This window comes from Zea mays, chromosome 7, assembly GCF_902167145.1.
Source record: "Zea mays cultivar B73 chromosome 7, Zm-B73-REFERENCE-NAM-5.0, whole genome shotgun sequence".
Taxonomy (NCBI): Eukaryota; Viridiplantae; Streptophyta; class Magnoliopsida; order Poales; family Poaceae; genus Zea; species Zea mays.
In genome coordinates this window covers 4,121,363-4,134,296 of record NC_050102.1, presented here as the reverse complement: position 1 = coordinate 4,134,296, position 12,934 = coordinate 4,121,363, and the positions used below count along the sequence as shown (strand labels likewise).

The window sequence follows — 12,934 nt, the reverse complement described above, 5'->3', positions numbered from 1 at the left end:
GCATGCATGCACACCTGATTAACACACTAGACACTAGTAGAGAAGAAACGGAAAGGCACAAATAAAGCAATGTGATGGATGGATGGATGGAAGGAGGGAGGCCGACCACATGGAATCCCAACCGCTCGATCGTGTGCAGAAAGGCAAACCGCGCCGCACGCCCACGGACCCACCCCCCGGACGCTCCTCTCCTCCCTACAAAAGGAGCCCCGGACGCTCCCTCCTCCCTCGCCATCACCACCACCCACCACCGTCTCCCCGTTCCTCTCTATCTCACACACAGACACACCGAGTAGAGGCGGCAGTTGCCAGCCAGCACTAGCAGAGCGCAACCCGTGGGCGGCAGCGGCACGCAATGGTGTCGGAGAGGCAGCAGGCGGCGGGGAAGGTGGCCGCCTTCAACCTCACGGAGGCCGGGTTCGGCGACGGGTCGGACCTGCTGGACGACGACGGGCGCGAGAGGCGCACGGGTAAGCTAGCTAGCTAGCTGTTGTGTGTCTGTGCGTGTGCTTGCGCTGCTGCGTCCATGGTTATATAGTTGTGCATGACCGACGTACGTGCCGCATGCTCCGACGATCCGGCGATGGACACGGCACGCACACTGCAGGGACCCTGGTGACGGCGAGCGCGCACATCATCACGGCGGTGATCGGGTCGGGCGTGCTGTCGCTGGCGTGGGCGATCGCGCAGCTGGGGTGGGTGATCGGCCCCGTGGTGCTGCTGGCCTTCTCCGCCATCACCTGGTTCTGCTCCAGCCTACTCGCCGACTGCTACCGCGCGCCGCCGGGCCCCGGCCAGGGCAAGCGGAACTACACCTACGGACAGGCCGTCAGGTCATACCTGGGTACGTACTACGTCGTCCCTGCTGCTCAAGCTCGACGACTCAACATTCAAATCCATTCAAATGTATTTGATTCTCGTCAGGGGAGTCCAAGTACCGGCTGTGCTCGCTGGCGCAGTACGTGAACCTGGTGGGCGTCACCATCGGCTACACCATCACCACGGCCATCAGCATGGGGTACGGATAGTGTTAGTTCGTAGCAAATGCAGCCATGCATCCATGATCCATGCGAGAGTGTTAACCTGCTGGTACGTACGTGGTGGCGCCGGTGCAGGGCGATCAAGCGTTCCAACTGCTTCCACAGCAGGGGCCACGGCGCCGACTGCGAGGCGTCCAACACCACCAACATGATCATCTTCGCGGGCATCCAGATCCTGCTGTCGCAGCTCCCCAACTTCCACAAGCTCTGGTGGCTCTCCATCGTCGCCGCCGTCATGTCCCTCGCCTACTCCTCCATCGGACTCGGCCTCTCCATCGCAAAGATCGCAGGCAAGCTCATGCATGGCAGCTACTGTACGTACGTTCTATCTCTCATTCTGAGTCGAGACTTTTAATTGACTGCAGGTGGGGTGCACGTTAAGACGTCGCTGACTGGTGCCGCCGTGGGGGTGGACGTCACCGCGGCCGAGAAGGTCTGGAAGACGTTCCAGTCGCTGGGGGACATCGCCTTCGCCTACACCTACTCCAACGTGCTGATCGAGATCCAGGACACGCTGCGGTCGAGCCCGCCGGAGAACGTGGTGATGAAGAAGGCGTCCTTCATCGGCGTGTCCACCACCACCGCGTTCTACATGCTGTGCGGCGTGCTGGGCTACGCGGCGTTCGGCAGCGACGCGCCGGGCAACTTCCTCACGGGCTTCGGCTTCTACGACCCCTTCTGGCTCATCGACGTCGGCAACGTCTGCATCGCCGTGCACCTGGTCGGCGCCTACCAGGTCTTCTGCCAGCCCATCTACCAGTTCGTGGAGGCCTGGGCGCGGGGCCGCTGGCCCGACTGCGCCTTCCTCCACGCCGAGCTCGCCGTCGTCGCCGGCTCCTCCTTCACGGCCAGCCCGTTCCGCCTCGTGTGGCGCACCGCCTACGTCGTGCTCACCGCGCTCGTCGCCACGGTCTTCCCATTCTTCAACGACTTCCTGGGGCTCATCGGCGCCGTCTCCTTCTGGCCGCTCACCGTCTACTTCCCCATCCAGATGTACATGGCGCAGGCCAAGACGCGCCGCTTCTCGCCGGCGTGGACGTGGATGAACGTGCTCAGCTACGCTTGCCTCTTCGTCTCGCTGCTCGCCGCCGCGGGCTCAGTGCAGGGGCTCGTCAAGGATCTCAAGGGATACAAGCCATTGTTCAAGGTCTCCTAAATAAGGGACTGCTGCATGGCATGTGTGCGATGATCGATTGGAACACTGTTAGTTATACATTAGCTAGCTGCAGGAATGATGGAACGAATTAACCATGAGTCTGAAACGTGCATTCACTGCATATATATATAGCGATACAGCCATGGAAGGATCGGAGGATATATGGTGTGCTGTGAAAAGCCAATGTTTTGTTCAAGTACGTACGTAGCCTACTAAGTCAGTAGTGATATGGTTAATGGTTTGGGTTTGAACTTTAAAATGTATATGTAACTCCATCGATCTTAATTACGTACTTTAGCAAGTGTAATGGCAATCTGATTGGAATGGAAATAAGGTTCTAGAACTCAGTTGTCTGAAATGCAGAGCAATATAATTAATGTAAGAGAACATATCTGGTGAACATGGAAGTTTAGTGCACATGGTGCACATATTAAATCAGCATCACTCATTTTAGATCTAACGTCTCTAGTTGTTTGATATATTTTTGCTAAGGACACCCTTCGACGTGGTGGGATGTAGTGGTAGAAGGTGTTATTTATAAATTGCAATGATCAACCAGAGACATTATATTTAAGATGGATGATGATGATGATTTAATATATACACTAAGCTTCTATGTACACCAGATATGTCCTCTTAATGTAATGACCCTATATACTGCTACTACATCAAAGTGACCCATGGTGGACGTAGAACGAGAATTTATGAGAGATCAAGAAGGTCCCATGACAAAATCAAGCAAGACAATAAAAAATAGTATTGCATAGAATTCAAGTTTCATATCAATACATGATACAAGTTCAAAGAAAAAAATTATATGAACAAAAGAAACAAACATACTGCTAAGTTCTTGTTGACTGAATCGAAGTCATGTGTAACTTATCAAATGTTGATCTCCTCGAAGGCCAGACATGATATCGAGAAAGGGTCAGGGTCAGGTGACATATCCGGCTGGGAGCCAGGGCTTGTTGGTTCGCCAATCTTACCGGCCACCAGACACTACTACACTTTTTTTTTACAAAACGGTAGCAAAACAGGCAGGCATGGTCAGTGGCGGACGCATGACGGTAATTTAGGATTTAGGGGGGGGGAGGGCAAATTCAAGCAAGACCATAAAAAGCTAAAGTTGTATATTCAATACGCAGTATAAGTTCAAAGAATCAAACTATATGAACAAAAGAAGGAAACATAACGCTAAATTCTTACCAGTTCATATACTAGTTTTAAGAGGTTGAGATCGTTAAATAATGATCTCATCATCAATGGATTTAAAGATCCCCTTCTCAGTGTAGCAAATCATCACAGGCATGAGAAGTTTAGAATCAGGAAAAATTGTAGTTGGGGCCTATAGGGGGAACTACTATGTTGGATAAAACTTTCTGTAGTTGAAACTACCAGTTTCGAAGCACGGTAACTGGTAAATTGGCGTGGAGAAACATTAATATTGAAAAAATTTTTGGCAGTTTGACACGACATTGTACTACGAGAGTTTGCTTTACCTGTCTATAGCAACAGAGCATTTACTATCAACAATAAAATCTGTAGCGGCAAGCAACGTAGCAGGCCAAGCAAATGCTGCAGGAAGGCCACTTAAGACAGTTCTGATAGCAAGCACCTTGTTCCATCAATTCCATTGCAATTGCAAGCCCTGCATCAACAACAAAACAGATTACAAGGTGTTTACTAACCCTGAACGTTACTTGATGTCAGACAATCATGCATTGTTGTACTCACTGCAATTATATGCTAGTAGTCCCGTTGAAGGATGTACCTGTCAAACCTTAATCAAAAGGGTAAGATATGTGAATAAATTACAGTGACTAGGATTCATAAAAACAAAACAAATATGATAATACATTCCGTACTGCAATAGGAGGCCCGGCCGCCGAGGACATCGAAGCTGCTGTTTTGGCCCACGTACACTTCAATTGTTTTTCTATATTCAACACTAAATATATATTCAACACTAAATATGTATAGGTATAAGAGCTCTAAAAAATTCAGGAGGTGAGGCATGGCCCACTTTGCCCCCTGGGTCCACCCATGGGCATGCCTGTCGACCGCCTCCGTTAAACGCTGGCAACGTCGCTGCCTTTGCGCTCGCCTCGGTTAAATGTTAACGGAGGCGGGCAACGTAAGCCGGCCGCCTGCGTTAATCTATATTAATAGAGGCAGTTGTGTTATGTCGCTCGCTTACTTTAAACAATAAACAGAGGCGGGCATGTTAAGAAAACAGCCTCCGATAATATAGATTAACAGAGGCAGTTGCTTTATGTTGCCTGCCTCTTTTAATCCATTAACACATACATGTTTTTAAGACACCCATCTTCATTAATCCCTATTGACAAAGGCAGCCCGTCTTTGTTAATCAACGCCTATAAAACCTGGAAGTCGCCTTCTTCCTCACGGCTTACTTCTCTCCATTAAACCACCCTCCATCTCTCCTAATTAACATTCTTCGATCTCTCAATATTTTCCAATTAATTAATATTATGTATATAATTTCCAAGAATATGGAAAGATCAAAATGGATGTACAAATTTAAAAGAATGGAAGTGGAGTACTTGGTTAAGGTAAAAACGTTTGTTGTCGTTGCGAAGAAACATTGAGAGAGTCTAGGTCGAATGACAACCATCTGCCCGTGTTCTCGATCGCTACAAGAACATGAAAGGCCATGACAACGCCACAGTGCTATCTCATTTGATCAGGTTTGGTTTTTTCAAGGACTACACAGTTTGGACTTTCCACGATAAAAGAGGAGATGTTAGTGTAGGTGCTTCATCATCTGGTGGAGGAAACTCATCGAGGACAAATGCAGGTGGGCCACCAACTGGCACCACCATTGCTGGCGACAATAACGATGTTGGTCATCATGATTACATGACAATGGACGATTTGTTCGGTGATGATGCTGGTGACAAGGGCGGCGATGAGGATGTTGGTGCTACATTGCTAGAGCCTGAGGATGTGGAGCTTTTCGAGAACATAGCTAACCACCTTGACAAAGATGACGTTTTATTTGGGAACCCGAGGTGGCTCAAAAATTTCAGAGAGATGAAGCAGTCGGCAACTGATCCGCTCTATGAGAAGGGCGATTGTTCGAAGCATATGACGACGCTACGTTTTAATCTCAAGTTGCTTATAGTGAAGGCTCGTTATGGTTTCTCAGTCATTGGCTTCAACGAGATGTTAAATGTACTTAATGAAGCTTTTCCTGAGGGTAACAAAGTGCCTGTGAATACTTATCAAGCAAAGAAGTTGATCCGCCTAGTGGCAATGATACTTAAGAAGTTTGATGCCTACACTAACCACTGCATACTGTATCGGGGCGAGTACGATAAATTAGAGAGTTGTCCACACTACAACACTAGTCGATGGAAGATGAATGCTGGCTGCCATGTGGATGATAATCCCTCTAGTGTGACGAAGAAGACCAAGAAGACCAAGCAGAATTACCCACCTCAAGATGAAGAGGAAGAGGGGTTACACACTAAGGAGGAGTCCTGTGTTGTCGTTGGATTGTGTGATATCCTGACCCAAGGCTTAATAGGGTTAATAGAATACTTATACTAACGAGGTGCATTTTCTTTTTTCAAAGCCTGTATCAAAAAAAACCTTGGGGTTAAGTGTGCTTTGCCCAAAGCAATTTTGGGACAAGTGATTAACCGTGAAGTCTTATCAGGTGCGCATGAGTGAGAACAAAGTGCGTGCGAAAGACTTGTGTTGGTCTGTGGGGATGGTCTATGGTCCTAGAGGACTGTCAGGAGTAAGTAACGCTGGTCCAGGAGTGGATGGGGTGTTAGAAATGGTATCAGAGCCGACCGTTGCGTTTCATGGGCATGTGTGAGCTAGGGGTTCGGGTATATGGCGCATGGCACATGTGGGCTCAGAGTGATCACATGTCATGGCATATAACGATACTAGACATACAGACGTGACTAAGATAGGAGGTACTTGACTTTGGGTTGACCGACGAGGACGATAGTCTTTTAAGGAGGGAGTATTGTGATATCTTGACCCATATGTGTTATGAAGGAATACGACACAAAGAAGATCAATCACAGAGAAGACACAGATTTAACGTGGAAAACCCCTCTGTCGGTACCCTGGATCAGGGGTACCCCTTGCTACAGCATGAGGACACGATGCCCACGTGACTATCTCTAGTCACGTGGTGAACAACACCTGACTCCACCACATGGATGGCTCCAGGGTCACCATGTGGCCAGAGAAAGCGATACACTCCAAGATGCCAATAGTGGGTCCGGACCCCCATGGAAAGTGCCGGACCCCTGTACATGTAGACCGGACCTCCGGAGCAAGATCCAGGACCACCGCGAGTGTAGCCCGGACCTCCGGGTCGGGTCTCGGACCCCTCTGCGTGGGATCCGGACTACCCACAGCCGGGTCCCGGGACTCAGGGGCAGGGAATACCTAGGCCTTGCTCCGGCAGGGGTCCGATGCTGCCATGTGTCCAGGCCCAGCCTGGTGCAGACCTGCCCGCATAACGCTACTGCTCCCCGCCCAGGCGGAGACCCGATGCTGACACGTGGCCTACCACGCGTGACGTAAGCCGGCAGGCGGAGCTTGACGTAAGGCCTCTAGGCCGCACTGTCTCTGCATTTATTGTGGAGAAGACGCGCCGCCTGACTATCCCGCTGACAGGTGATGTGCCCCATCAGCATTTATTGTGTCCTGTCCACTCAGCTGGCAGGCGGCGTCCAGGTCATCCTGCAGGCGGCATGCCTGTCCATTGCCAAACAGTACGCCCGTGCTACGAGGTGCACTGTGCTCATTGAAAGAGAATTAGGTTTTTTCCTAAATTGATTTTGGTGGTTGAATTGCCCAACACAAATAATTGGAGTAACTAGTTTGCCCAAGTCTATAAGTTCTACAGGTACCAAAGGTTCACAATAAGCCAATAAAAAGACCAAGAAAAGGGTTCAACAAAAGGAGCAAGGGATAACCGAAGTGTGCCCTGGTCTGGCGCACCGGACAGTGTCCGGTGCACCACCGGACTTCAAGCTGAACTTCGCACCTTCGGGAAAACTTAGAGCCGCTCCACTATAATTCACCGGACTGTCCGGTGCTCCAAGGAGAAGCGACTCTGAACTCGCCAGCTTCGGGAATCCGCAACGGCTAGTCCGCTATAATTCACCGGACATGTCCGGTGTACACCGGACTGTCCGGTGTAACGGCGGAGCAATGGCTACTTCGGCGCCAACGGTCACCTGCAGCGGCATTAAATGCGCGCCAGAGCGCGCAGAAGTCAGGCACGCGCGACGTGGCGCACCGGACACTCTACAGTACATGTTCGGTGCGCCACCGGACATCCAGGCGGGCCCAGCAGACAGAGCTCCAACGGTCGAACCTTAATGGCCGGGTGACGTGGCTGGCGCACCGGACACTATCTGGTGTGCACCGGACTATCCGGTGCACCATGCGACAGACAGCCTCCACCAAACGGCCAGTTTGGTGGTTGGGGCTATAAATACCCCCAACCACCCCTCATTCAAGTCGTCCAAGTTTTCCACCTCTCAACCACTTACAAGAGCTAGGCATTCAATACAAGACACACCCAAGTGATCAAATCCTCTCCAATTCCACACAAGGCTTTAGTGATTAGCGAGAGAGATTTGTTGTGTTCTTTTGAGCTCTTGCGCTTGGATTGCTTCTTTCTTTCTCATTTGTTCTTGTGACCAAAACTCACTTGTAACCGAGGCAAGAGACACCAATTGTGTGGTGATCCTTGCGGGGAAGTTTTGTTCCCGGTTTTGATTTGAGAAGAGAAGCTCACTCGGTCTGAGGGACCGTTTGAGAGAGGGAAAGGGTTGAAAAAGACCCGGCCTTTGTGGCCTCCTCAACGGGGAGTAGGTTTGCGAGAACCGAACCTTGGTAAAACAAATCCACGTGTCTCACTCTTCACTCGCTCGCGATTTGTTTTGCACCCTCTCTCTCGGACTCATTATTATTTCTAACGCTAACCCGGCTTGTAGTTGTGTTTAAGTTGTTAAATTTCAGTTTCGCCCTATTCACCCCCCTCTAGGCGACTTTCAATTGGTATCAAAGCCCGATGCTTCATTAGAGCCTAACCGCTCGAAGTGATGTCGGGAGATCACGCCAAGAGGGAAATGGAGACCGGCGACAAGCCCACTACAAGTCACGGGAGTACTTCATCGGAAGAGTCCCGCAACAAGAGGAAGGAGAAGAAAGACTCCTCCAACAAAGGGAAGGGGAAGGAAAAGAAATCTTCTTCCCACAAGTCACATCGGAGAGGCGACAAGCACAAGAGGATGAGGAAAGTGGTCTACTACGAGACCGACTCTTCATCACCATTGACCTCCGACTCCGATGCGCCGTCCGTTACTTCTAAGCGCCATGAGCGCAAGAAGTATAGTAAGATCCCCCTACGCTATCCCCATATTTCAAAGCGTACTCCTTTTCTCTCCGTTCCATTAGGCAAACCACCGGTTTTTGACGGTGAAGATTATAATATATGGAGTGACAAAATGAGGCATCATCTAACCTCACTCCACACAAGCATATGGAATGTTGTTGAGTTTGGTGTACATGTACCATCCGTAGGGGATGAAGACTACGACTCGGACGAAGTGGCCCAAATCCACCACTTTAACTCCCAAGCAACCACTATACTCCTCGCCTCTCTAAGTCGATAGGAGTATAACAAGGTGCAAGGGTTAAAGAGTGCGAAGGAAATTTGGGACGTACTCAAGACCGCGCACGAAGGAGACGAGGTGACAAAGATCACCAAGCGGGAGACGATCGAGGGGGAGCTCGGTCGCTTTATGCTTCACCAAGGGGAGGATCCACAAGCTATGTACAACCGCTTGAAGACCTTGGTGAACCAAGTGCGCAACCTCGGGAGCGAAAAATGGGATGACCATGAGATGGTCAAGGTTATTCTTAGATCCCTCGTATTTCTTAACCCTACGCAAGTTCAATTAATTCGAGGTGATCCTAGATATAAGCTAATGTCTCCCGAGAAGGGTATAGGAAAATTTGTGAGCTTTGAGCTAATGATTAAAGGCTCAAAGAAAATCATCGAGCAAGGCACCTCCTCCACGCCCGAAGCGCAACCGGTGGCATTCAAGGCGACGGAGGAGAAAAAGGAGGAGTCTACATCGAGTAGACAACCAATCGACGCCTCCAAGCTCGACAATGAGAAAATGGCGTTTATCATCAAAAGCTTCCGCCAAATCCTCAAGCAAAGGAGGGGGAAAGACTACAAGCCCCGCTCCAAGAAAGTGTGCTACAAATATGGTAAGCCCGGTAATTTTATAGCAAAATGTCCACTATCTAGTGACAGTGACAGGGGCGACGACAAGAAGGGCAAGAGAAGAGAAAAGAAGAGGTACCACAAGAAGAGGGGCGGCGAAGCCCATGTGTGCCGCGAGTGGGATTCCGAGGAGAGCTCCTCCGACTCCTCCTCCGACGAGGACGCCGCCAACATCGCCGTCACCAAGGGACTTCTCTTCCCCAACGTCGGCCACAAGTGCCTCATGGCAAAGGACGGCAATAAGAAGAAGGTAAAATCAAGATCCTCCACTAAATATGAAACCTCTAGTGATGAGGATGATGCTAGCAATGAGGAGGATAACTTACGCATTCTTTTTGCCAACCTAAACATGCAACAAAAGGAAAAATTAAATGATTTGATTAGTGCTATTCATGAGAAGGATGATCTCTTGGACTCTCAAGAGGACTTCCTTATTAAAGAAAATAAAAAGCATGTTAAGGTTAAAAATGCTTACGCTCTAGAAGTAGAAAAATGTGAAAAACTATCTAGTGAGCTAAGCACTTGCCATGAGACCATTGACAACCTTAGAAATGAGAATGCTAATTTGTTAGCTAAGGTTGATTCAAATGTTTGTGATGTTTCAATTCCCAATCTTAGAGATGATAATATTGATTTACATGCTAAGATTAAAGAATTGAATGATTCTCTTGCTAGCCTTAGGATTGAAAATGAAAAATTGCTTGCTAAGGCTAAAGATTTTGATGATTGCAATGTTACTATTTCTAACCTTAGAAGTGAAAATGATATATTACATGCTAAGGTTGTAGAATTAAAATCTTGCAAACCCTCTACATCTACCGTTGAGCATGTTTCTATTTGCACTAGATGTAGAGATGTTGATATTGATGCTATTCATGATCATGTGGCTTTAATTAAACAACAAAATGATCATATAGCAAAATTAAATGCTAAAATTGCCGAGCATGAACTTGAAAATGAGAAATTTAAATTTGCTCGTAGTATGCTTTATAATGGGAGACGCCCTGGCATCAAGGATGGCATTGGCTTCCAAAGGGGAGACAATGTCAAACTTAATGCCCCTCCAAAGAAATTGTCTAACTTTGTTAAGGGCAAGGCTCCCATGCCTCAGGATAACGAGGGTTACATTTTGTACCCTATCGGTTATCCCGAGAGCAAAATTAGGAGAATTCATTCTAGGAAGTCTCACTCTGGCCCTAATCATGCTTTTATGTATAAGGGTGAGACATCTAGCTCTAGGCAACCAACCCGTGCTAAGTTGCCTAAAAAGAAAACTCCTAGTGCATCAAATGATCATAGCATTTCATTTAAAACTTTTGATGCATCTTATGTGCTTACTAACAAATCCGGCAAGGTAGTTGCCAAGTTTGTTGGGGGCAAACACAAGGGCTCCAAGACTTGTGTTTGGGTACCCAAAGTTCTTTTGTCTAATGCCAAAGGACCCAAAACCGTTTGGGTACCTAAAGTCAAGAACTAAAATTGTTTTGTAGGTTTATGCATCCGGGGGCACAAGTTGGATCATCGATAGCGGGTGCACAAACCACATGACAGGGGAGAAGAAGATGTTCTCCTCCTACGAGAAAAACCAAGATCCCCAACGAGCTATCACATTCGGGGATGGAAACCAAGGTTTGGTCAAAGGTTTGGGTAAAATAGCTATATCTCCTGACCATTCTATTTCCAATGTTTTTCTTGTTGATTCATTAGATTACAATTTGCTTTCTATATCTCAATTATGTCAAATGGGCTACAACTGTCTCTTTACTGATGTAGGTGTCACTGTCTTTAGAAGAAGTGATGATTCAATAGCATTTAAGGGAGTATTAGAGGGTCAGCTATACTTGGTAGATTTTGATAGAGCTAAACTCGACACTTGCTTAATTGCTAAGACTAACATGGGTTGGCTCTGGCACCGCCGACTAGCCCATGTTGGAATGAAGAATCTTCACAAGCTTCTAAAGGGTGAACACATTTTAGGACTAACAAATGTTCATTTTGAGAAAGACAGGGTTTGTAGCGCATGCCAAGCAGGGAAGCAAGTTGGCACTCATCATCCACACAAGAACATCATGACGACTGACAGGCCACTGGAGCTCCTACACATGGATCTATTCGGCCCGATTGCTTACATAAGCATCGGCGGGAGTAAGTAATGTCTAGTTATTGTGGATGATTATTCTCGCTTCACTTGGGTATTCTTTTTGCAGGAAAAATCTCAAACCCAAGAGACTTTAAAGGGATTCTTGAGACGGGCTCAAAATGAGTTCGGCTTAAGGATCAAGAAAATGAGAAGCGACAACGGGACGGAGTTCAAGAACTCTCAAATTGAAGGCTTCCTTGAGGAGGAGGGCATCAAGCATGAGTTCTCTTCTCCCTACACCCCACAACAAAATGGTGTAGTGGAGAGGAAGAATCGAACTCTATTAGACATGGCAAGAACCATGCTTGATGAGTACAAGACGCCGGATCGGTTTTGGGCCGAGGCGGTTAACCCCGCTTGCTACGCCATCAACCGGTTATATCTACACCGAATCCTCAAGAAGACATCATATGAACTCCTAACCGGTAAAAAGCCCAACATTTCATATTTTAGAGTCTTTGGTAGCAAATGCTTTATTCTTGTTAAAAGAGGTAGAAAATCTAAATTTGCTCCTAAGACCGTAGAAGGCTTTTTACTAGGATATGATTCAAACATAAGGGCATATAGAGTCTTTAACAAGTCCTCATGACTAGTTGAAGTTTCTTGTGACGTTGTGTTTGATGAGACTAACGACTCTCAAGTAGAGCAAGTTGATCTTGATGAGATAGGTGAAGAAGAGGCTCCGTGCATCGCGCTAAGGAACATGTCCATTGGGGATGTGTGTCCTAAGGAATCTGAAGAGCCTCCAAATGCACAAGATCAACCATCCTCCTCCATGCAAGCATCTCCACCAACTCAAAATGAGGACGAGGCTCAAGTTGATGAAGGAGAAGATCAAAGAGATGAGCCACCTCAAGATGACGGCAATGATCAAGGAGGAGATGCAAATGATCAAGACAAGGAGGATGAAGAACCAAGGCCGCCACACCCAAGAGTCCACCAAGCAATCCAACGAGATCACCCCGTCGACACCATCCTCGGCGACATTCATAAGGGGGTAACCACTAGATCTCGTGTTGCACATTTTTGTGAGCATTACTCTTTTGTTTCCTCTATTGAGCCACACAGGGTAGAGGAAGCACTCCAAGATTCGGATTGGGTGATGGCGATGCAAGAGGAGCTCAACAACTTCACTAGGAATGAGGTATGGCATTTAGTTCCACGTCCTAACCAAAATGTTGTAGGAACCAAATGGGTCTTCCGCAACAAACAAGACGAGCATGGTGTGGTGACAAGGAACACAGCGTGACTCGTGGCCAAAGGGTATTCACAAGTTGAAGGTTTGGATTTTGGTGAAACCT

General features: G+C 47.9%; 1 protein-coding gene across 1 annotated transcript; it reads left to right on the top strand.

Annotated features, from left to right (window-relative positions):
- Window positions 1–237: 237 nt before the first annotated feature.
- Window positions 238–2,495, top strand: LOC100216745 (uncharacterized). The gene is given in 5 exon segments (NM_001143148.1): window positions 238–470; window positions 608–844; window positions 925–1,018; window positions 1,116–1,330; window positions 1,406–2,495. Coding segments are annotated over 5 exon segments (1,452 nt in total). The 5' UTR covers window positions 238–355; the 3' UTR covers window positions 2,197–2,495.
- The last annotated feature ends 10,439 nt before the right edge of the window (window positions 2,496–12,934 follow it).